The sequence below is a fragment of the Mytilus edulis genome, chromosome 6, assembly GCF_963676685.1.
Source record: "Mytilus edulis chromosome 6, xbMytEdul2.2, whole genome shotgun sequence".
Classification (NCBI taxonomy): domain Eukaryota; kingdom Metazoa; phylum Mollusca; class Bivalvia; order Mytilida; family Mytilidae; genus Mytilus; species Mytilus edulis.
The window spans coordinates 10909489-10936776 of record NC_092349.1 but is presented as its reverse complement, the minus strand read 5'-3'; the positions used below and the strand labels follow the sequence as shown (position 1 = coordinate 10936776).

Genomic DNA, 27288 nt, shown 5'->3' with positions numbered 1-27288 from the left:
GAAACAGGTAATTTTTAAATATAACCATATCAATGATAATTCATGTCAGCACAAAAAAGTGCTGACTACTGGGCTGGTGATACCCTCGGGGAAATATATCTCTACCAGCAGTGGCATCGACCCAGTGGTTGTAAATAAACTCATTATAGATACCAGGATTAAATTTTGTATATACTCCAGACGCGCGTTTCGTCTACAAAAGACTCATCAGTGACGCTCGAATCCAAAACGTTAAAAAGGCCAAATAAAGTACGAAGCTGAAGAGCATTGAGGACCAACATTTCTTAAAGTTTTGCCAAATACAGCTAAGTTAGTCTATGTCTGAGGTAGAAAAGCCTTAGTATTTCAAAAATTCAAAATTTTGGAAACAGGTAATTTATAAATATAACCATATCAATGATAATTCATGTCAGCACAAAAAAGTGCTGACTACTATATATGATCTGCTTAATCTCGAGGATCACCAAACATCACATATAGTTTTGTTTTAAAAGAGTTTGTGTGATTCATGAGGTTCCTTGTTTAGGTTTCAGGCTTCTACTTTCTTTTCTTATATTTGCAATGATTTGGTGGTTTTACATTGAAAGTCTCGTCTGTCCTTTGTTCTGAAAAGTTGTAAGATATAAAAATGATCGTAATTTATCAGTTACGAATTATTTCATGTCTAAAGATATTCATCTTCAAATCGGACCGTCAACATGAACGAAAACTATTAATGTAAATCTGTAGACTGGCAGAAATCATTCATAAATTCAACAATCAATCGGAATCGAAAAAGAATTTTGTGACTTGTTGTTTTAAACGTACAACTTTATGATGTTTCGACATAAGAAATGAACCAAAACTAATACATATCAACTACATAGGATAAAGACGTTATTAATTAGTAATGTTAAAAACACATTGTAACAAAATAATGTAGGACCATTAATTTTTATAATTTTGTAGCAGTATATTTTAAGTAACGCCTAGTTTTATTTAAGACAAAACCATTATTTTTTAGGATTTAAAAAAGAAATAAAAAAACCATACAGCCTTCTTCAATATTCAATTAATTACAATTAAGTTTATTAGAAGGACCAATGAAATTACACGAATCGTATCTAAAAAGTAAAATCACAAAAATACTGAACTTAGAGGAAGATCAATTGGGAAAGTCCATAATCACATGGCAAAATCAAATAACAAAACGCATCAAAAACGAATGGACAAAAACTGTCATATTCCTGACTTGGTACAGGCATTTTAAATTAACGGCCTCTCAATAACTTTAAGATTAAACTGCTATATCCTGTTTGTAACAAACCAAAATTTCCTCACAAATCCCTGTATACCTGCAATAATTTGGTAATACAATAAACTAACCTGTAGTAGCGAAATCTCTGGAAATTACTTTATCAATTATATGAGAATTTTAACATAACAGTTACTATATTAACTGGCACAACGAAAGAATTGGGGACAAGTACACATTGTTTGAAAGGTCAACAGAACGTCATCGTCTAAAAAAGGAAAATGAACAAATGTGATAAAAGGGAAAATGGACTTTCTTATGGATGATTGACAATTTGCTTTTTTCTTAACAATCAGCGTTGAATAACTCCATCCAACTGTGAGAAAAAACTTATCATAAAAGAGGGACGAAAAATACCAGAGGAAGAATCAAACTCAAAGACAGAAAATAAACTGACAATGCCATGTGGCTAAAAATGAAAAAAAAAACCAAACAGACAAATAATAGTACAGAAGACACAACATAGAAAACTAACGACTAAGCAACACGAACCCCACCAAAAACTGGGAGTGATATCAGTTGCTCCGGAAGGGTAAGCAGATCCTGCTCCACATGTGGGACCCGTCGTGTTGCATAAGAGATGCTTTGTTTGTCACATTTTGATATACATTATGTTTATCTCTTTATTACAGACTCGATTTATAGTGTTTAACCCTATTAGATACAACTGGCGTCCGTCAATGCGCGTGGAACTTTATGGATGTAAACGTAATGATGTGGCATCCAACGATATTCTAACAATCGTAGACACTAATATCGAGGTAAACTATTTCATTTAAATTAAAATCAGATTCGGCAGATACAAAAGAAAAATGTGTTAAATCATCCAGAATTCTTATGTTTTAAAAACGTGATGAAGAAATGAAGAAATTCTGATATCTTAGACATGTTAGAAAACATGCAAACATTCATTTTATCAAACTAATTATCTAAGCTAACCTTACGTCTTACATCTTTAGTTTATTTCGAAAGATCCGATGTACACTATCAAAAGCAGGTAATCTGTAAATTGGATTTAAGAGTTGTGTTGTTATCTATATATATATAAATTACTATTGCATTGTTTGGTTGGACTATTTATATATAATTATGTATATGTTATGAGGTTATAAGTGATAAAATATTCGGGATACCTGACAGACGAACTGCAAAAGGAAGCCATCAATGCAGCATGCAAATAGATAATTATAACAAAGTACATATTTATCTCATAATAAGCTAACATATAGAAATCATGCTGAGACATTCTACCAAAATAGTTTGAACAATTTTCTAGCAGAATCAGGACAGCGAATAATGGAAAGAAAAAAGTAAAATCACAAAAATACTGAACTTAGAGGAAAATCAATTCGGAAAGTCCATAATCACATGACAAAATCAAATAACAAAACGCATCAAAAACGAATGGACAAGAACTGTCATATTCCTGACTTGGAATAATTCGTAGTCCTCTAGATTCTGAAATATCGAATTAGTATAAATTTGATAAAAAAAAACCTCCCATTTGTGTATGTGCAATATGATAACACTTGATTAAAGGAAAATTCAGCGTTTAAGAAAGTTCGCAATAAAAATGAAAAACATGCAATGATAAAAAGTTGTTTACTTTCTATTGAGAAAAGTGGAAAAAGGGGTTGTAAAGCGATATTTGAAGTCCTGTCTCCTTCTGACTTTTAAATAGAATCGTTTTTGTAAACGCATAGTTTAAACACGAATTTTTAATTGACAATTTAATTCTTTCCCTTAATAAATTGATTAAATATAAGAAAAAAGGAAAAAGGTTCGAACTGCTTCCGTCAAAATTCAAGTAGATTATATTTTTTTTATTTTAGGCCCCATTTATGATAAACCTCTTCAAGTATTTATGAAGTTTTGCATCTCTGAAATTTCTCCTTTTTACTACCTTCTTTTTTTTTTTTTATCTCACCTGGCCCAACAAAAACTTCTCCTCTGAAACTACTACACCAAATGAAACCAAACTTGGCCTAAATCATCTTTAGGGTGTCTAGTTTAAAAATGTATTCTATGACCCGCCCATCAACTAAGACGGTAGCCATGCCTTAAAATAGACCATAGGGGTAAAATGCAGTTTTCGGCTTATAGCTCAGAAAAAAATTATCATCAGAACAAGATCTATCTGCCCTGGTATTTTCTGATGCATCAGACAACTCGTTGTTGGGTTGCTGCCCTTGAATTGGCAATTTTAGGAAAATTTGACTGTTTTTTTTTGTTATTATCTTGAATATTGTAATGGATAGAAATAAACTGTATACAACAAAATTGTTCAGATTTTCACACCTTTTCGTTAATTTTGTAAGTTTTTACAAAAATCTTTTTCTCTAAAACTACTTGACCAAATAGAACCAAACTTGGCCTCAATCAGCTTTAGGGTATCTTGTTTAACACATATATCCGATGATGCCGCTAATCAGCGACAATGGTCGCCATGGCGAAAAATAGAACATGGGAGTATAATGCATTTTTTGGCTCTGAAACTAAAGCATTTATAGCAAGTTGACCAGGTATGAAAATGTTCATCAGGTCAAGACTTTTCTGCCCTAAAATTTTCAGATCGATCAGACAATCTGTTTATGGGTTGCTGTCTCAGAATTGGTAATTTTAAGGAAATTTTACATTTTCTGGTTATTATTATTTAATATTATCATAGATTCCTATTTGCCGTTTATCATGAAAAATATGATATTAGAGAGAAACATTTTTTTCTGTTATGCCCTATTATGATAGATAAACACTATAAATCACAAAAATGATCTATTAATAAGTCAAAGAAACTAAACAGACTAAAAGATCAGTAATACAAGATCAACAAAACCTAGATTTATGCCATATCCTATTCTCGTCTACAACGTTGGTAAGTGTGTTTTGTTTGATATTCCCATAGACGAGGTGAGCGACACAGGATCTTTAGAGCCTTTAGTTGTATTTTCTATTGTCATAACAGTTTATGGTAATGGCATGGTCATATAAGATTGCAGCAAGAAAGGACTAGTATTTGTTTTACGAAAATAATTATCTTAGATGTATGTAGTTATTTTAAGTTTTTTTTGTGTCATAAAGGTCCTAAATTGATTCGGTTCTTGTAAACATCTGCTTTCGAATACTCGGCTTTGAGTGTTCCTGATGTAGACATGGACGCATGGTGTGATTTTTTTTATTTATCAACTATTATGAGATATTTTTTTCGTCGACGTATAAACTATGAGGAATGTGTGTACAATAAAAGTAAAGGAGAACATATTTCGTTTTAAAAAGAGTAAGGTATGGTACATGGTAAGAAAATAATGTAAAGCAATTACTATTTGTTTTGGTAATAAGTTGTCAGTGATACATTGTGTTGAACAATCCGAAGAGTTATCCATAGAGTACTTGCAAAACGCAAATAAAATCTTGATACTTCAAATAGATTTAAAACCTGTTTTTTATCTACCATTTTTTTAATGGGCAAATATTGCACTAAAATAAATCACATTTCTGTGATGAGTTTATTTTTAGTTAATCATTTTTCAAACGTCAAAAATAGATTGCAATCTTTCAACAGTTGAAAACTTCGAAGTCCTTTAAATACACATACTTGGGGTTAACAGAATGTTTAAAACCAAATAACTTTATTTGTTATGCACTTTTAAAGCTTGATGGTATAGTGATATTGAACAAACAGTAATATAAAACAAATAATCGATTATTGTATTTAATTATTTTACTTTAGTTCAAACACCTTCATATTTTTCAAACCTCAGATTCTTTTAAATGGGTCATGAAAAAAAAGAAACAAGGCTTTGTAATTTCCATACAAAAATAAATTGAACACACGATACGTCATTTGGTCATAGGTGGGTGATTCGCATTGACAATCTTTTTATTTGATACATATTGAAGTGCACGCAACAACGTTGAGATGACACAATAGTATTTGCATTCCGGAATATATATTTATCATTTTTGTGTACCAAACTTAAGTTAATGAATCTGAACAGTGTGATTGGGGAAAAATAAAGTATTAACTGAACATACTTCCCGAAACTGAGGAATGAGGTTTAGAAAATATGAAATAATTTTACATACAGGTGAAAATCAATTTTAAATTTTGAGAATTGTATATTCACTGCCAGATAAAAGACATAAATCACTAGTGTCCCTAGGGTTATATAGATAGCAAAAAAAAAAGAAGTAAACGGTCATGACACATACTCAAATTCATTTCTGAATAGTATTATGAAAGTACTCGGTTAACCATGTATGTTGCATTTTTGGCAGTATTAAAAATATAAAATTTCTAAAAATTCTCTTATTAATCAGGTAGTACTACAGTGCGACCTTGATGAACTATCTATTGCATTATACTATTTATAAATCTAGTCTAATTTTAAACGGTAATGCAAATCCCGATAAAGTCCCAAAAATCAGTAAGGTCAGTTTTCGGTCATTTTATTCCTGATTTTTCCCCCTTTTATATTTGTTTTTTATTTTACTTTGTCAAATATATCTTGTTTATTTAAATATCGACTGTGCTTACTGAGCATCAACGATTTTAACCTACTTTTTTTTAACCAAAGTATAGCATTTATATTTTTGGAAATTTATAGCAGACAAAAAAGAAGATCAGAGTCAATATCAAAAGACAAACCAGGAGTTTTGTTTTTTTGGTTGTAAAATTTGATTACTAGTTATCTAAACATGATTTTGTATTATAATTGTTTTGGCTTTTAACTAGCTATCAGTAACTGCAAGTACTCTCAAATCGTACTCCCTTGTTAATTTGATCTGTTGATACTGTTTGTAATGCGTTTTGTTATTTTATGTTAGTATGAATCTTGTCTATATACCAGCTTTGATTATTTATAATTACTACCAATTTTCATTTTTCGTACTATGAACATCAAAATTATTTCATTTCTCCTTAAATACGGTTCTTTCACCTGTACAGGTACCAATTGTTATATTAGTTTTATTGATATTAAAGAAATTTCTTGGTATTCCTAAACGAAAGATTTTATTCACACAGACGATCAAGTATACGTAATGACAAAATTATTTTCATATACCTGTGTAGGATATGACACAGCTTTTTTCAAAACTGATGATTGTCTATAAATTGTTTAATATTTCACAGTGGTATCTTACTTCAACTTTGTTTAAACCTGTTTATTTTACTTTTGACCTTATTAGTTATGCCTTATAAATTTTATTAACTAGTCTATGAATCTGCATTCAGGTATCGAAGATCAAATTTACTTGTTCATTGTGTGTTAATTTGCGTTTTTGGATTGAGTTAAGCCTTCCAATTGATATTTTATAGTGTGTTTTTCTATATTGTGATGTTATACTATTGTTTCAGACAAGGGAGAAGGTTTGGTACATGTACCGTTAAAACGTTTAATACCGCTGCAAATGTTTGCACATGTTCTAATAGTTATCAAAGGTACCAGGATTATAATTTAGTACGCGAGACGCGCGTTTCGTCTACATAAGATCCATCCGTGACGCTCAGATCAAAATAGTTATAAAGCAAAACAAATAAAAGTTGAAGACCATAAAGGATCCAAAATTTCAAATACGGCTTAGGTAATCCTAATTCCTGGGATAAGAAAATCCTTAGTTTTTCGAAAAAAAGTTTTGTAACAGGAAAATTATAAAATTTACCATATAATTGATATTCATGTCAGCACCGAAGTGCTGACTACTGGGTTGGTGATACCCTCGGGGACGAAACGTCCACCAGCAGTGATATCGACCCAGTGGTGTAAACAGTTTCTTGTTTTTATATAGATTAGACCGTTGATTTTCCCGTTTGAACGGTTTTACATTACTAATTTTTGTGGCCCTTCATAGCTTGCTGTTCGTTGTGAGACAAGGTTCCGTGTTGAAGGCCGTACCTTGACCTATAAAGGTTAACTTTTTTAAATGGTTATTTGGATGGAGAGTTGTCTCATTGGCACTCATACCACATCTTCCTATATCCATGTGAAAAGACTAGAAAATAGAATTTGCAGTTGATGTAAAAATGTAACTTGTTTGTTGTATATTGTATACATTGGTTGTAATAAAAAAAAGTCTAATTATGCCTGGTATATATGTGAAGAGACAGTATGCAACTCTTGTTTTATGACTTGATTATGAGTAATATATATGTTTTGTATTTAGTGTTGCAGACAATACGATGACAAATTGTTGCATATATTCACTTCATGTGAAATCCAAATCTCTTCTTTAAATTTGTTAACAATTGAACATACAGTGTTTAAAAAAATATGCCGCACTATTTGTGCCCGTGAATGCTTAAATGCTCAGAAGTTAAGATCTACAGACTGTTCGAAAAAGAATTTTGTCCAACACATTAAAAGTAGCCAGAGCTAATCGATGTTACTGTTATCTTTTTTGTCCTGGTATCTATGATGAGTTTATTTGTAACCATTGGGTCGATGCCACTGCTGGTGGAGATTTATTTCCTCGAGGGTATCACCAGCCCAGTAGTCAGCACTTCTGTGTTGACTTGAGTAATCATTGATATATTTATAATTATAATTTAACTGTTAACAAAACTTTGAATTTTTGAGAAAACTAAGGCTTTTATACCTCAGGAATAGATTACCTTAGTTGTATTTTGCAAAACTTTTAGGAATTTTAGTCCTCAATGCTCTTCAACAACGCGCATCTTGTGCAGTAAAATTGGTACTTGCACATGCTTTGACAGGGTGTGTGATATACGCGTATGTTGTTTATTTTGTGCAACATATTACAAGTACATGTAATAAAACACAAGAAATTGATAGATTAGAATCGACCTGATTTATCTATTATCAAGTAGACGATGATATGACTGCCGTTTAAACAAAAGACGTAGCGTAAAAACATATCATTCAAAAATCCCTTAAGCAACGACACAAATGGAGTAAAACTTAAATGGCAAAAAGGCCACCAACACACCACTCTTAACAACTCATGAGTATTCGATTAAGCTTGCGTTAACCCAATTAATAAAATATAATGATAAGATAAACCATAAACTCCTGAATTATTACACTGAATTTAGGTAACTCGTGATGATATCACGTGATATTAAATCTTATCAATATGTATAGATTATTGGGTTTTCTACACATTGATATCCTAAAATATCAGCCGCGAGCCACAATGTGAACCTTTTTGACGAGTGAGCGTAGCGAACGAGCTAAAAAGTTTCACATTGTGTCGAGCGGCTGATATTTTACGATATCTATACGTAGAAAACTCGATTATCTGTTTATCGTTCTAATAATGGTCTTTTTTTCCTCTCCCTAAGACAGTTTTACGCTTGACGAAAGCAAGCTTGATAACGTCTTCTCTCGCATTGTGACGTCGCTGATAACTTCTCCTCTCACATTGTGACGTCGATGATAATGCCTGGTCTCGTTTTGAACTCTTGACACGAGAATTACTGAGCGACAGAGCAGGGTGACATAGGCGTAGGGAAGGACGATAAGTTGTTTTTATCTCTCTGTTGTAGTCAGACACAGTTTGGATTCCTAGTCAAAGTCCAGTTATAATAGATCGACATATTAGTATAAGACCTTTGGCAACATTGACAATACAGGCAGGAGTGTCTGTCATCTTCACGTCATCAGACGCTGGCATTGACGTTTATGGTATTTATATAATAACTTTATTACACAATTGTATTATATTTTTGATGGTTTTTTTTGGTCAACACATTGAAAGAGAAGTCTGTATATTATGCTGTGATTTTTAAATCATTTGTTCAACTGTTGTCAGGATCGGTAATATTAGTACCCTTTTTAGAATAACTTGGGCAAAAATACGGAGATTGTTCGATTCAAATGTGCTGTTATATAATTTTTGGAAATTATTGTCGACGAAGGAATAGACATCTACCTCGTACAAAGCTTAGTTGTCAATGTAAACCACTCAGGTTACAGAACCTTTTGATAGTAGGTTGCAACTTATGTTCTCCTTTAGCTATTATTACAAAAAAATATTTAAGATATAAAAAGGCAGACGGGATACGATTGCCAACGGGACAACGCTTCACAAGAGACAAAATGACACAGAAATAAACAAACGACAGGTTACCGAACGACCTTCAATTTAGAGCCTATACTGGTCTATCGTGAAGATATTTTTTTTATTTCAAATTATTGCTTATAAAAAAGATCATTTTTAGAACACAATTGTTGACCTTTTTATTTTATGTATAACTACAATAAACTATACAGTTAAAATTTAATGCAATACTTTGCTAAAGAGAACCTTGTCTTGTTTTGATATTTGAATATTTGTATACTGATGTTTGTCTTTTGATCGTTTCTCGTGTTGCCTTTCTTTTTAAATTATTGTAAAACACGATGCGACAACACCGTTTTTATAATTTTGGCTTTAAATGCAATTTAATATGCAATGGACGCACGAATCGAAAACAATTTTTACAAAATGTCAGTCTCATCTGAAAAAAATAATTGAATGAGGCGTAGTAGTGAAAGCGGCATTTAAAACTCGAAATTTAAAAACTGACAACTGACAACACTAAAGTACAAATACGGTATTCCAAACACAATATTAAAACGCGTAAGACTTAGAACCGCACATCCATAAAAAAACGAGGGTAATCCGAAAGGCTTTAGAAGGTTAGACAGGCAGATCACTGCTTCAAGAAACGACTCATTTTAAATCATGAACAAAGTATTTTATTTTAGTTAGCATATCATGTATTCATTCAATTTTTATTCAAAAGGTACACTAAGAGTGAATGGGTTAGAAGCTGTTGAAACCATTTTTACATCCTCTTTTCCTGTATTATCAAAGAAAAGGCAGTGGAAAGGCATTTTCCACCAACCTGGAGGTAATTCCATAACAATCAAGTATAGCATTTATGTTCCTTTTATTTGACTATTTTTTGAAAAGTTTTAAGTAATTATTAGGTATCGCTTTCTATGTGTAAACACATCCCTAGCTTCCAAATGTTTAGGTTTGAGCGTTTCCGAAAAGTGGGTCGGGCGCACAAGAAAGTATAAAGTGTTTTTTTTTAATTATGTAATTAAAAAGCACCATATTTTAAAGGGCCATTGGCTGATGAATTCATATTCAGCCATTAGACTCAAATTTTCATGTTTGATTTTTAACATACTAAAACGTATTCTAAATAACAAAACGTCTAATATTAAAAATAAACAATTTATGATGCATACACTTTATAATACGAAGCTGCATGTCATGTGTATTTCAGTATGGACGCCGTATAATTTACAATAAATGTGACCTCAGAAAAATTTCGGCATTCATTTAATCCGATACAAACAATTATATATGTATATATAAATAGATCGCTAACACGTGTAATAGGGCTTTCCTAGATATGTTTGATTTCATTTTATAGGTTAAAAATATCATAATCATCGTTTGTACGTGTATAAGTATAAGCTTGTGTGGATTGAATTAGTCATCTTAAATTTCAATTTCCATCTAATCAATTCTTTTTTTTTTAAATTTTTTGGTTTAACTTTTGGCTATATAGTGACATTGAAGGTCAAGTAAATACGGTTCACTTGCAAGTGAAAATTCATCGGCTATGTTTGTAAGCTTATTTAATAAAACTGTATCAAACTGACTGTTAAAAGAGATTGCTTATTTAATATGTTTAACTATTTCACATTCAGTAAATAAAGAACAAAAGTCATATTATTATCTCGTAGCTAATGCACCATTACATGAAATTGAAATGGGCACTCTCCTGGTTATATATATATTGTATCTGGAAATTTTATTGTTAAATTTATACAGACAAACTTTGTTTAACGTCATATAAAACTACAAATTAAAAAAAAAATAAAAAAAGGAATGCACATATGTTATATCCTTGAATGGCGCAGTATTACCGTGAACGTTAATCTCTTTTGAAAGAAAATCCTTTAAATTAACAGAAACTTCATTTATGAACCGATATAAAATTATTGGCTCCTAACACACCAATTTGCCTTAACTACGCCATCTCTAGCTATACCTTCGGCAAACGCACAGTGCAAGTATGAAGGGAAAACCGTGATTAAAGAATGTAAACACACGTGATATTAAAGGTAAACAGACATATCAGATTCTTAAAGGACAGATTTATATTGCGCGATAATAATTTGTGAGGCGAATTTCGATGTTTGCTGTACCACAGTCCATTTTAACTCACGTAATGACACAAGCTCCTCGCCATTCTTATAAGAATGAATTGTTTGGCAGTGTTTTAAGAATATTTTTATTTTTATACATCTATTATTTGTGCAACGTTCAATGGGCGTATTTTCTAAATAAAGTCAATAACTATGTAGACTTTTGAAGCCCAACCTTTCTATAATATAAAATCCGCAAATTAAAGAATCTTAGTTGATTGGATTTCAACTTGACTAAAAACTAAGACATCAAGAGGGACAGACGGACAAACGGATAGAAGCTCAGAGCAGGGGTATACAACAAAGATTTGGCTGATATTGAGATTGAATGATTTATATTTACAAATGTACAATTCAGGTAGATACCAAAATTGTCTGATACGCTATTAGCTTATTCGGAAAACTGATTTCTAAAATCTGGGTTTGTGAAGTTAAACATCTATTAATTTTATTTAATTTTTCATTTTTTGTGAAAAGCTTCTTCCGAAGGTAGGTGATTTTCCTCGAGCATTCCGGCTTCCTCCATCAAAACAAACCCGGCACGCGCCATGAAAAAGTAGATAGATAATAACAGTTGCGTTAAGCATCCACAAATCATATTGCACACACAACACATGGCAATGGAATGGTATCATGAATTTAAATAACAACAATTATATGCTCTCTAATTGAAACTTTGTATTTTAGGCAACATTAGTTTGTGGTATACAGTCGTTCGACAGGCGACCATTGGTATCCAAGGTGACAGTATCGGAATATATTTAGGTCACTGTAACATATATTCTTGTGATACAGGAATACAGCTATCTGGGGGAACCACAAGTAAACACAAAATATCTGATTCGACATTTACGATATTGCACACGAGAAGTTTTCGTAACGAATACGGCATCCGATTACACGGTACAGCGCAACTACCTTATATTTATATAGATCAGTCGGAATTTAGTTTCAACAGCAAGCACGGTTTGGTCATCGAAAATTGGAATGACGAGTCATCCAGTGACACAGTATTACACCTGTATAATTCTAAATTAAATGATAATTATAAAAGCGGTCTTTTATCTTCTTGTTCATATCAAAAACACATACTTGTGATAGAAAATTCAAGTTTTTCTAGAAATGGAGAAACTGGCTTATACTTATATCAATATTATTATGAACCGACAACAGTGTTCGATATCTCTTATTCCAATTTTGAAGAAAATGCATACAATGGTGTAGAATACAAATACATATGTTATTATTGCCACGGTAATTTAAGCAATAGTCTACGTCATAATCATATGATACATAATAAACGATTTCAGATAGTTTTTTCCTTTACTAATCATGATGATAAACCTGTTATGATGAATGTCTTATTGACAAATAATACGATTCGAAAGCATTCGTATTATGAGAGATATGCTGTCTCAATCGGAGCTAACCGTGTAATAGGAGTGTTTGAAATCGTTAATAATACATTTGACGATTTGCGCGGTGGGTTTGGAATAAACTCTGGACAGGATTCGTCGGTACAGTTGAATATGATAAATAATATCTTTGAAAATATTTATGGTGAACAAATGGCCGTCCTGTATATTTCAAATACAAGATTACACTTTGTGGAGAATATAATTTCAAATTGTTCGGTAAATAACCTGGTTGACCTTGTTGACGGATTATCTCATCAGATTAAGAATAACAGTTTCAATAACAATGCGGTAACTTATTGTATAGTAAGGGTCGGCGAAGAATATAACAAGATAAAGTCGATCAACGCAGATTACAACTATTGGGGAACAGACAATATATCGTTAGTGAAAGCGTGCATTTGTGATGTTTTCCTCAACTCTTTTAAAGCGCGGGTTCGTACAGATTACGTGTTCCTTGATCCATCGATGACGTCTGCGCAACATATTCCAACAGTTGATGATTTTCATATCACGTTTGATACGGATTTTAATGCATATGTAATAGGTGGAGTTATAAAATCACCCAGTAATCTGCCTACATTTGAGTCGGATACCGTCATTGTCAATCGCACAGTCGTCATTGATTATTCAGCAGAGGTTCACCTGTTTGGTATCACTTTTAATTTCACGGCCAAAAGAGGCATTATTGTATTAGGTATGTTATGGCTTATTAAGTATAGAAATATGGTTGTTGTTTGTGATGTTTGTTGATTTAATTTGCCTACAAAGAAATGGATTCCGAGCAGAATTTCAAGATTTGTAAGATGTTACTAACAACAAAGTTAGAAATAATCTCATCATAGATACCAGGATTAAATTTTGTATTTACGACAGACGCGCGTTTCGTCTACAAAAGACTCACCAGTGAAGCTCGAATCCCTAAAAAAAACAATTAACAAGGGCCAAATAAAGTACAAAGTTGAAGAGCATTGAGGACCAAAATAAAACGTAAGACGGATCAAAGTATAATGAAAAAATAAATTTAAATGCATTTTTTTTAAACATTGTTTCGCAAAACACCTCAGTTACGTGGAGGATGTTTTGTTAAACACCTCAGTTCCTTGAACGATCTTGAAACAAAACCCAAAATACCTGATTATTGATTGAAACCCTTTTCAATCACCACTGTTATTATGTTATATATATATGTTATATTTGTTATTCTCGTGGGATTTTGTCTATATGTGTTACATTTTAGTGTTATGTCGTTGTTCTCCTCTTATATTTAATGCGTTTCCCTCGGTTTTAGTTTGTTATCCCGATTTTGTTTTTTGTCCATGGATTTATGAGTTTTGAACAGCGGTATACTACTGTTGCCTTTATTTATTATGATTATCAATTGGTATACTATACAAGCAATATTGCAATTAGTTATTGAAAGCTTTTGCGGCGTGGTTTTAGAAAGATTAATGTCAATCCCTAATATTTCGACTTTTAAAAGCCTGGAAGAAATTTCGGTTACACTAGATAAAAACTGTACGGCCTGTCAAAGGCAAATGATTACTTGGAGCATAAAAGGAATCGGAATCAAGTCACAACTTAGTTACAATAGGGAGAACTAAGCACTTTCAACTTACATAATGAATATCAAATATAAAAAAGGGAAAATTTAACAGAGGATAAAGAAAAAGCAGTGAAATTAAAAACAAGCCGCATCAAATAATGGAAGGCAAACAGTGGTTTGAAACAATTTTAAAGTTGCATCTTATTTCAGTCGAAAATGGACATGTCTTTCTCCATACTTCAAACATGAATTTTAATTTGACACGGATTGTTTCAGTTAAACCGATATGTTACATTTGAATTAAGATACAACAGTTATAATAGGTCAACAAGGATTTATTTTACCGATATGAAAGTTTGTATTTGAATATACTAGTATCTTTTTAGGAAATCTTCGCTTAGGTGAAACCTTGAATCGAACAATTTTGCAAGCACAAAATGTGGAGCAGCGATGGAACGGAATACATCTTTTTAAGGAAGGTTTGATATACTTACAAGTAAAAATAAACTTGTCAGCCAAAATTCATGATAAAATAATCATTATCTCTATTTAAAAAAAAATATAATGAAAAACCTTTCGCAAGGTAGATTATAGAATTAATATGTTAGGTGTTGGGGGAGGGGGTACAAATATAAGCAAGTATTAACAAAAAGTGCCAAAATATAAGTAAAAAAAAGATGTAAGGAGTTGGAACCCAACAGAAAATAACTTGATACAATGCCACATTCTGACCTTTTGTTATTCAGTATCAAGGTCATAAGTGTCAAAGAGCAGTAAATGAATATTACAACATGACGAATTTTAAAGGTAGCAGATTTTTTTCTTGGATAACATAAACTGTAAAATCTAAAATTAACATGTAGTACAAAATAAACTCATCATAGATACCAGGACTAAATTTTGTATATACGCCAGACGCGCGTTTCGTCTACAAAGGATATTGAATTACTTGGATCGACAAACATTTAATTAATACAATTTCATCAAAAAGAAAACTAAAACCTATAACTAAAAACATGAATACGTTAAAACATAAGTCTTGCACACCGATTCAGCTTTAACATGAATAAATTGAACATATATTCCTCATTATATCTAGAATTAAAGCTGTCCAACATCTTAATGAAAGACTGTGATATCACCTTGTTTGTTCACAATGGCGCTTCAAAAATTGACGTTTCAAACGTTTCGGTAGTTCAGACTGACGGATTTATCACGGCAATCAATTTTATAGGGAACCTTGAATTGAATCTTAAAGACAGTATTATCAGTACAAATAACATCGTGGCAAATATCGAAATCAACAAAACGGAAACGTTATTTATAAACTTTGAGAATACTGCACTGTACAGTTCAACGGGAAAATTATTAAGTTTAAGCGAGATGGTCTCCAAAACTAATGTGACTACTATTTATATAAATGCAAAAAACTCAATGTTCACAACATCAAGCGAAAACCTTTTTGAAATAAACACTTGCTCAAGCCATATACAAAGCAGATTGATGTCATCGACGTTTTCTGTAGAAAATGGTGGCAAAACAATTTTCCGTTGCAAAGCCATGTCAGTAGATTTAGAAGGAATACTAAATACATATGAAAACAGTGATACAGGATTGTTTGTATCATTCTGTGACAAACAGGAAAATAAACAAAATTTTAATGTTGGATTGAACTTAACTAACAATAAATTTGAAAACATAGCTTCCACAGCAATTGAAACACATGGTCAATTGAAAGACATAGTGATACAGAACAACTATTTCGTTAATAATGGTGCATGTATAAAGCTTGCAATAACAGAGTTTGATTTCAAGAGTTTATCAATATCTCAAAATGTATTCTCTAATAATACAGCAGATGGGATCGTGAAGCTGTTACAGCCCCGTTCTGGTAATTCGACCATCACCATGACACAGAATGTATTTGAAAACAACAAAGACATTGTTTTGTCTTTTACCTCACCGTATATTAATATATTTCAAAATTTCTTTGAAAACAAAGATGCTGCATACAATTTAAAAGTCGAAAGAGACACACGTAGTTACACGGGAATGGCATTAAATGCGTCTCAAAATTACTGGGGTACAACTGACGTAAATGGTATCGAAAAACGAGTCTATGATAACAGCTACGATAACACATTATTTAAAGTAACCTTCAGGCCATATCTAGGATCCAAAAATTATTCAGATATTCAAAACGAGGAAGCAGCATTTATAAGTTCTTCTGGTGATATTGGTGGAATTTTGAGGGAGAATATTACCATAACTAAAGGTGGCAGTCCATATATTGTAGTTTCTAATATTGTTGTAAACGAGAATGCTGTTTTAAGTTTAGAAGCTGGTGTTGTACTGCTGGTTAAGGAAGATGTCGGCATAACGGTCTACGGTGAGTATTCATATGTGGTCTGATAAAACGGTATTCTATAATACTTTAATTCTATTTTATTTTTATAAATAGCACTACAGGAAAGCTGAGCTTCAAACAACAAAAAGATTTGTCTCAAAACATCTTCATTGAGTAGTCTTATTTGGTGATGCATTACGATAAAGACACAGAGAATGCATACCCTTCTTGAGTCGTTTGCCATGTATTTCTAACGCTTAAAAGACGTCAGTTTACCAAAAATCTGCGGCTTCACATGAGTGATGTCTAAACAAAATCTCAAATCATTTTTTTTTTCGATTTCTTATCGGTATACACATTTGAACTCTAAACGTTAGTTTACCAAATAAAGTAAGGGAAAAGTCCAATGTCGTAACAATAAAAACGACATCGAGCTCCATGGAAACTTAAAACAGAAAGTACTTTAACAAATGGCAAAATCACAATCTCGAATGATACAAAATGGGTAAATAAATTAATTAACCGATTTATTGATTGATTGTTGGTTGCCTAACGTCTAGTGTTCATCATCTGAAGCAGATGAGATTGCTAAAGAAAAAACGACAACTGGCTTCGAAGTATTCACATAAAAACTAAGGATTAGGCACGAAGAACTGAATATTTAGAAATTATAGATGAATTGTAAGCATGAATATAAGTTTGTCAATATCTTCAATATTATTTACTTTTTAGAAACTCTATAATGTTCCGAAGTACACGTGCAGTGATCCCTAAACTTGTGGTCCAAATCGTTATTTGTTTTGTAAGGTTGATATGTTTCTCTAACAACATGTGTATCGAATTTCAATTAAATGCGACTTCTAAGTAAACTGCCTTTACAAAAACCTTTAAGAAGAGACTGTATTTCGAAGTATCACCTTCCTGTGTTAAAAACCTATTAAATAGGACCGACACCAGCTATTTTGCATCTACGTTTCAAGTTAATGTAGCCAAGGCTTCTTCTCAAACTAAATCAATCAATCAATCATCTAAACTCGATACAGAACCGAGGAACACACGGAGACACGCACGTATAAACTAGAAAACAGTATCCCCTTACCTATATTAGGCTGTGCATCGTAGCAACTACGACACAGAAACTATATACAACAACTCGAATTAAGGCTCCTGGTTGTTATAATCTGTTTTTATTTAGGAATTTTTAATGTTATGGGATCGACAAATGAGTTGATTCAGATGAAACCAGAAGCAAGCGAAAAACCATGGAGAGGACTTGATATAAAATCAAACAGAGGTAAACAGTTTTAATTTGCATTGCTATACGACGTGTCTCGGTACTTTGTACATTCAACATTTTGTATTTATTTTTCAATACCATCATTGTCATGACATTTGTTGGAATGAGTATTGGGAATATAGTTGTATAAAGTTACGTTATCGCGTCTATATGTGATATATCCTATGGTGTCGTTGATCGAATATGTTCGTTGTTGTTCTGCTGTTTACATGTTGTGTCGACTATTATATTATTGTTTGCGCGTTTCACTGTGATGAATGTTCTTGCGTATGTTTAGCTCACCTGGTCCATAGCCATAACTTGGCGTCCGTCGTCGTTAACTTTTCCAAAAATGTTCTCTTCTCAAACTACTGGGCAAAATTTAACCAAACTTCGCGACAATCATCATTGGGGTATATAGTTTAGAAACACAGATGGCCGTCATGGCTAAAATAGAACATAAGGGTCAAATGTATATTTTGGCTTATATCTCTGAAACCAAAGCATTTATGGAGTAAACTGTTTATCAGGTCAAACTCTATCTGCCCTGAAATTTTCAGATGAATCGGACAACCCGTTGTTGGGTTGCTGCCCCTAAATTAGCAATTTTAAGAAAATTTTACCGTTTTTTATTATTATCTTGAACATTATTATAGAAAGAGATAAACTGTAAACAGCAATGCTGTTCAGCAAAGTAAGATCTACAAATAAGTCAACATGACCAAAATGGTCAGTTGACCCTTTGAGGAGTTATTGCCCTTTATAGTAAATTTTTAACAATTTTTCGTAAATTTTTGTAATCTTTTACAAAAATCTGCTCCTCTGAAACTACTGAGACTTGTCCACAGTCAATATTAGGGAATCTTGTTTAAAAGATGAACCCGCCTGCGAACCAAGAGGGCCGAAACGGCTAAAGGTATTACAATGTTACATAGGGTAAAAACTGTTAATGGCTCATATCTCTGAAACCAAAGCATTTAGAGCAAATCTGACGTGAATAAAATTGTTCATTAGGTTAAGATCTATCTGCCATGAAATTTTCAGACCAATCACGCAACATGTTGTTGGTTTGCTACCCCTGAATGGGTAATTTTAAGAAAATTGTGCTTATTATTTTCAATATTTTTAAGATAGAGATAAACTGTAAACAGCAATGATTCAGTCAGACCTACAAATAAGTCAACATGACCAAAATTGTCAATTGACCCCTTAAGGAGTTATTGCCCTTTATAGTATTTTTTTAACAATATTTTCATAAAATCAAACAGAGGTAAACAGTATTAATTTGCATTGCTATACGACGTGTCTTGGTACTTTGTACATCCAACATTTTGTATTTTTTTTCAATACCATCATTGTCATGACATTTGTTTGAATGAGTATTGGGACATAGTTGTATAAAGTTCGAAATGGCATGTAAGTTACAAAATTGTTACACGATGATGACTGCTGTACCCATATTTTGACTATTTAATTTATTATGTCTGTTCAGTTCACGCATCATTGTAAATATAACGGAATTTGATGAGACTGTCATCAAATTAAGAGGTTAAGCGCTTTAAAACCAGGTTTAATCCACCATTTTCTACATTTGAAAATGCATGTACCAAGTCAGGAATATGGCAGTTGTTATCCCTTCGTTTGATGTGTTTGAGCTCTTGATTTTGCCATTTGAGTAGGATTTATATCTAGAAATTGACTTTGATGGTCGGTTGAAAACAAAATTTTACGACAAAAGAGATGATTTCAGCTTCCCAATAGTTAAATATTTTACGGACACCATCATGAGTTGGTTGACCGTTATGGAATATAAAGATGATATCGGATATGTTCCTTATGTCGTAACTTTAATCCCGTTCCCTTTTCACGAATGTGACCTACCGAATTAAGACTTTGTACCTTTATTTGTGACATTTTTACCTATTGTGTCTGTTTGTTTGGTTCACGCATCATTATCAATATTATTAAATTTGATGCGACGGTCGTACAAGTGAGTGGTTTAGCGCTATAAAACCAGGTTCAATCCACCATTTTCTACATTTGAAAATGCCTGTACCAAGTCAGGAATATGACATTTCTTGTCCATTCATTATTGATGTGTTTTTTCATTTGATTTTGCCATGTGATTATGGACTTCCCGATTAGATTTTTCTCTGAGTTTAATGTTTTTTTTATTTAACTTTTTTTTGTTTTTTTTGTATATTTTTGTAAATTTTTACAAAATATTTTCCTCTGTTACTACTGGACCAAGTTGATTATAGATAGAGATAATTGTAATCAGGAAGATTGTTGAGTTCAGTTAGATCTACAAACACATCACCATCACCAAAACACAACGTTGTCATGAATCCATCTGTGTCCTTTGTTTTTAAAATATGCGCATAGAACAATGTAAGCGACACAGGCTCTTTAGAGCCTCTAGGTAACCCGTAGTGTTGTCATTTAAGCGAATTGTTTTAACATTTTCATTAAGCTAGAGGTTTGGCTAGCCATAACATCAGGTTCAACCCACCATTTTTTTCTGAAAAGGTCCTGTTATTAAACAGTTCGTTTCTATGATTGTTGGCGTTCGTTTTTCTTGCACTCTTATGTTCATGCTATTCTTTTGTTTTTCTTCTATAGTTGATATATTTCCCTCGGTTTTATTTTGTAACCTAGTTTTGTTTTTCTCTCGATCGATTTATGACTTTTGAACACCAGTGTACTACCTTTGCCTTTATCTGAAATACGTGTATTGTAAAGGATATCGTGATAACTCTGGTTTTTAATTGAAAAAAATAGCATGGATGTTTCGCAAGCATTGAATGATCAAACATGAATGGTTTTGTAATGTAAGAGTGACTTTTAGATTTAAGAAACATTTTTGTGTAGCTTAGCATATGCAATTCGTTTTAATTTTGGAGTTCACTTTTTATTAAAAAAATCCTTCTTATGTGTACTTGGAGGAATTCAGCGATACTTACAATTATCGATGGCATACAAAAATCATTTTACCTGATGACATTAAAAATGTATGTTATATTGTGGTTTCCCTTTTTTATTCAATCATTTGCGGCATTTACGAATTATGTTATAGGTAATGATTAATACTACAATAATTATTGTTCTTTAAAATAGGTAACTTTAAATCAAAGTTGGAATACTTAGCTGTAACAAACACTACATCGGGCATTCATATAAGTAGTATGAACACATACATCCACAATGTAACATCTGTATATTCAGCCTTAAACGGATTTACCCTTTATGTCAACAGCAATATATCGGATGTGACCATATTTGAGCTAAACGCTTCAAATAATATGAAAAGCGGAATTGAAATTGTAACAGAGGGATATCAAATGAACAAAACGGTATTTGAGGTTAACAAATGTACTGCTAGTGAAAATAAGATACATGGTATTGTTATCAAAGCGAACGCAAGTGTTGTAATTTCTCACTGTAAAGTTGAAGGGAATACTGAATCTGGAATATATGTTTACCAAGAGTTTGGAGGAAGAATTACTATAAGCTCGTCAAACATATCCCGAAATGTAAAATATGCAATTAAAGAATACTTCACAGAAGAATTTGTGGTAGATTCTTGTATTATTTCAGACCATACTTACCGTCGATTTTCAATATATTCGTTTTACAGAATATCATATGTATATCTTGAAAGAAATGGCAATTCCAAGTTTCAGGTTAAAATATTAAACACGGTTTTTAAAGATAATATCAATGATGGAATACACATTAAGTTCGGTTATGCTAACTTTGGTGACTGCATGCTTCAGGTTGAAAATAATACATTTATTAACGGGAACAAGACGATAGGCATCTATTTCAATTCCTACTACGAAAATATGGCTTTCGTTAACATTGTCCGAAATTTGTTTGTGAACAATTCGAACACATACGGTGCTCTTTTAGAGTTTCAATTCCAGAACGTTGGTGATGTAAAATTTGAGAAGAACACGTTTGATGGGAATGTCGCAAAAACAACTATACTTCTTACAGGAAATGTACGACATTCGATCGGAACAATTGCAATTCAGAACAATTTTATCATTGGCGACTGGGCAACTGAAACATTGATTGACCTTAACAGCTTCCAGCCAGTAACAGTAACCAATAATCATCTAAAGAACTTAAATGCAGATGTATGCGTTTTAAGAGCACCAACATTCCGAGAGTCATTTGAAATAAATGCTACTTTTAATTACTGGGGTAAAACGGTGGCAACGGAAATTGTAGAGATAGTTTGCGGATTCGAAAGAGACATGGATAAAAGTTTTGTCAATTATATTCCGTTTTATACTGATGACAATAGGAAGCAATTAGTTTCCTCAACTCAAAACAACTTTGATGTGCAAGGAACATTTGGCGGAGAAATTACCACAAATTTCACCATTCCAATGATCGCCGAACCCATTATTATATCAAGAGCTTTGTTTGTAAGGTATACATAGATATAATTATTATACACATATGTACATCTATTTTCCTTTCCTTTTTTATAAGTTTTTATTGGTCCTTAACTAGCTTATAGTAATTGCAATAAATCTCAGCTGAGTGATATGTATATTTAGTGTTTTCTTAGTTGTTTTAATGCTTTTTATTACATTGGTTGCAATGAATTACATTGATTTCCCAGTTAGATAAAAACCGATTATTTCACATGTGAAATAAACGTGGTTATTTCACTCTCTGACGTCATACAACAATAGGCGTTGTCAAGACGTCGATAACGTCGGATCAAAACAAATTGTCAATGCGTAGGAAAAAGATATAGTTCCTTACATTTTCTACATTAATTTTATAAAAAAGCCAAATTTTGCCAATGTAATAAAAAGAATAACTAATCGCCGTATTTGAATATAAAAAATAAGACAACTTGTGACCGAACGCCGCTATGGATTAAACTCGTGCTGCGCACTCGTTTAATCCATGCGTCGTTCGGTCACGCGTTGTCTTATTTTTGATATTCAAATACGGCGATTAGTTATACTATAAATATCAATCTGTTGACAGAAGTAAATCATTTGCAATTATTCTTATTGCGCTGTAATACCACAATCCCAGGTAAGGGATATAGTTGGGCGTCTGCTAACATTTTTCATCCCGATACATTCTGCATGTGCCTGTCACAATCCATGCAGGATATTTCAACTCAGCGGTTGTTTGTTCAAATATACAATTTTGAATTGCGTTTATCGTTTTATAAATAAAACAGGCTGTTGAGTTTTCCTTTGAATTATTGTACCTTTTCGGGGCCTTTTATAGCTTTTTATTTGGTACGATCATAAATGTAGAAGACTGTCGGGCGATCTATCATTGCACACTTCTACGTTTACTTCATTTGGTCTATGGTTTAAAATTGTCTTATTGGCAATCATTCAATATCTTTATATTTTCAAGTTACGATCACATAGAGATCTATTTTCAAAAGTATACAACTATTTTGTGATTGATACGCATTACTACATCATTTCGTTTGCAAATGTCCATTCTAAATTCGCCAATACATTCAAATCATAGTTGATTTAAGTCCAGACTGCAATCCCTTATTCTTCGATTATGATATTAACAGATATGTTTTGTCCTGTTAAACGATTGCGAGTTTCTATATGTAACAAGAACTTTCTACGCTCCCGAATTATCCAAATCTACACTCAATTTTGTTTTGATAAGATGATGATTGGCTGGTGCTGTGTTTTTTGGAGAGCTTAGTTTTATTTTCCAATTAAGGTGATGTATCTGTCATGCACAATCGTGTCACTGCTTTTAAAATTAAAACATGTTTCTATTTCAAATTTGCGCAAGTATGACAGTTGGTTAGACCAAAGACAAACACAAATCCGCTAATGTATGATACGTAATCGTAAACATTTCATCAATTGTGAACTTTATAATACGTTACACAACTTGTCACTGATGCAACATACATCACTGAAATACGGCCAGTTTTGATGGAAATTGAGCAATCTTTTCTGTAATGTAATTTGCCTTTTATGTTGTCATGGATTTTGATTGCGCTATTATCTTCATTCGTTTTAGAAAGAAAAAACCCTTTAAAACACATAAATTGCATGAAACATGTGAAAGGTACCTTTAAAGCTACAAACTTGAATTATTGATCTCTAATATTATCATGTAACAGTCACTATGTTATTTATAATCGATTATTTGGAATATGTACCGTTATTTTATACTTTAGACCGGGTCATGTTTTGACAATATCAGCTGGTGCAGTCCTGCGTTTCAAAGAAAGCAGAGGCATATATATTCAAGGTATGTAATGATATATACGTTTTATGTAAATTTGACTCTTATCAGAATTATTCGGAGCAATTATAAAATATGCATTGAGACATGTCTGCTCTACCGGAGCACTGGATTATTTAAAAACAAAATCGGATTGCAATTAACATAATGTAGTTGATGTATTGTTCTTGTAATTGCTGTCCAGTTTATAATTTTCCATGAAATTAAATGTTTTATCTTTGTTCTATCATTTTTACGGGAGATGTATGCTTATAAAGATGTATGCATAAAAGAGATGTAGATGAAATATTGCGATTCATTTCAAAATAGAAACTATATATTTAGGAGTATTGAAGATATCTACCGGAATCAGTGAATTTACAACCTTGACCTCTATTAATGATGCTGTGTTTTGGAATGGAATCGTGTTAAAATCTACTAGCAATGGTGAGTAAATACATTTATCAATATACTTGAAGAATTCTTAATGACATTTTATTCTTATTTAAATTACTAGGTTTGCTTTTTAATTTTCTATAACTTTTTACAAGGTATATACAATTTATTCGGCTAATAAGTTGGTCATACAAAGTACAGTTTTTGATAAGGATTTGAAGTTTACATTTTTTTTTTATATAATTAGATAAATTTGAACCATTTGGTACATTTAGTCAATAGAGACTATTTTTGTAAAGTAGGGAAAAGTTGATTCTGTTTAGGGTCTATTTATCTACATATAACATAGTAATTTATTATCGTGATAGAACAGTTCTGAAAAAAGTAACCAATTGAGTATGTCTAATTTTAAATATAAAAGAGAGCCGAAAGATACCAGAAGCACATTAAAACTCACAGACAAAGAACTGACAATGTCATAGTTAAATATAAAAAATAAAAAAGAAATACATAAGTACACAATACACAACGTTGCAAAGTGAAGACTGAGCAACACGAACCCCATCAAAAGATGTCGTATAAGTGCCAATGAGACAAATTCAAATCCATGTCACAATGTGTAAAACGTACGGCCTTCAACAAGGATCATACTTACACCCGAGACAACAACCCGACCATAGAGCAGACAACAGCCGTATCAACAAACAACAACCACTGTTTGATTACACTGCTTTTCATTGATCATATAATTTTGTTATAACTTTTATAATTGCAATTTTATTGATAGTGTACATGATTTTGTATGAAAATAATAAATGTTTCGACTTATATACTTTTTTGTAGAATATTCCACCTTTAACAATGTTCACATAGCACACACAATGAAAGGTTTTACAGCAATTTCTAACAAGTTCGAAATGAAACGAAGTCAAATATCCAATTCAAGAACGTCTTGTTTGACAGTCAAACCGGATAATTCACTTGTTAATACCTATGATTTTGAAGGGACCAATATAAGAAACTGTATGAAAAGTGGAATACTCTTTACAGAAAATGGAATAATAAATGTTTACAATGTAAATATCACAAATGCTTCTACCTGTATAAAGATGGATGAATATTTTGGAGACTTAAATATCAAATCCAGCAATATTACTGAATGTTCAACAGCCGTTAATGTCCGATTCAGAGGAGATTGGTCAAAGTCTGGTAACATTACCATTGACAGTTGTCGAATTACAAATTCTTCAAACGGTTTGGAATTTTTAATTCAGAGTCAATGGACAATAAATAGAGTTAATATAAAGTATAATATATTTTCAAACATAACAAACAATGCCTTGTCGATTGTTTATACGGCATATAAATCGAGCAAGTACATTGGTCATCTTGATATAGGTTTTAATACTTTTTATAATACTTGTCACATAAATATGAAGACATGGAACAACGCAAGCATGACTTTTCATGACAATACAGTTGAATATTGCAGTTGTGAAGGTCTTGGAAAATGTTATCTTGAAGCATATGCACAGGGAAACAAAGAATTTAAGGAACGAATGTTCAACATATCTACTAATATATTCAGACATTTGGTTAGTGACTGCATTGTTGATCTGGTTTCAAGTGAAACTACTGGAATTTTCAAAGGTGTTTTCTATTATAACCAGTTTTTGACCACAGAAACTACCGTTGGAACAGTCACGTTAGACTCAAAATACTTTAATTTTTCCCACAACATATTTGACAATCCAATGTCACCGTATGATATATATGTAAAAATGAAAGGTATGTTAAAATGAAAGATGCAAAAGACAAAAATGTTAGAATACAGGTGTGCACAAGTAAAGGTAATAAACAGGTAGCCATAAAATTTAAAAGAAATATCAAATGGACTACTAAATAGTTAAATTTAAAGTATATGTAGATATAAATATACTGAGTGCCAATGAAAACGCAACACTTTTTTTTTTTCAAAAAAGTCTGTTAATTTTTATTTATTTTAAAATAGAACTTTGTAAAGTTGGTTGAAAATGACTTTAAAGACAATTGTCGACAACTTTACGGTTGGGTGATTTTTGGAACAAATGCGAAGTAAGGGTTATTTTGAACGGACATAAACCGAGTTCACCGCTTTTCAACATACGAACCATTTTCACGATTTTGTCATTTAAAGCTTGGCTAATGTCATGAATTTTCCTGCCCTTATTGTAAGGAAACTGCAATAAACATCTGAGTAAATGCCAGGACTTTCTGACAACCAGCGACCTGCAGTTTCGCGCATGATCCAATGAAGCCTTTCACAGCATACAATAACCCAAATCATCCACAAATTCAACAAAAATGGATCAGTAATGATAAGCCACATCCCGGGGTCCAAAAAGCAAGAAACGCTCAGCAAAACCGATACATTTGGTCTTTAACATATCCGATATCGACTCTGATGGATGTCCAAAGGTCACGTGAGTTCAATGGTGGTCGCGGTAGATCCTATGGATCAATTTCAGTAAAGCACCATTTGCGCAGAAATTCAACGGTTAAAGAGGACCACAGCCGACATCTAAACGGCCGTCTGGTGTAAACATCGAATTCTGTAGAC

The 27288-nt window shown here is 32.3% G+C and overlaps 1 protein-coding gene across 1 annotated transcript in view; it reads left to right on the top strand.

Moving 5' to 3' along the window:
- Positions 1-27288, top strand: part of LOC139527094 (uncharacterized) — a 99811-nt gene that overhangs the window by 11167 nt on the left and 61356 nt on the right. Inside the window, exons 5-15 of the mRNA XM_071322367.1 lie at positions 1927-2055; positions 8799-8937; positions 10041-10148; positions 12151-13575; positions 14811-14903; positions 15524-16813; positions 17967-18065; positions 21165-22488; positions 24247-24320; positions 24639-24740; positions 25533-26477. Of these exons, the coding sequence (XP_071178468.1) occupies positions 1927-2055; positions 8799-8937; positions 10041-10148; positions 12151-13575; positions 14811-14903; positions 15524-16813; positions 17967-18065; positions 21165-22488; positions 24247-24320; positions 24639-24740; positions 25533-26477 (5728 nt within the window). The remainder of the gene's footprint in view (positions 1-1926; positions 2056-8798; positions 8938-10040; positions 10149-12150; positions 13576-14810; positions 14904-15523; positions 16814-17966; positions 18066-21164; positions 22489-24246; positions 24321-24638; positions 24741-25532; positions 26478-27288) is intronic.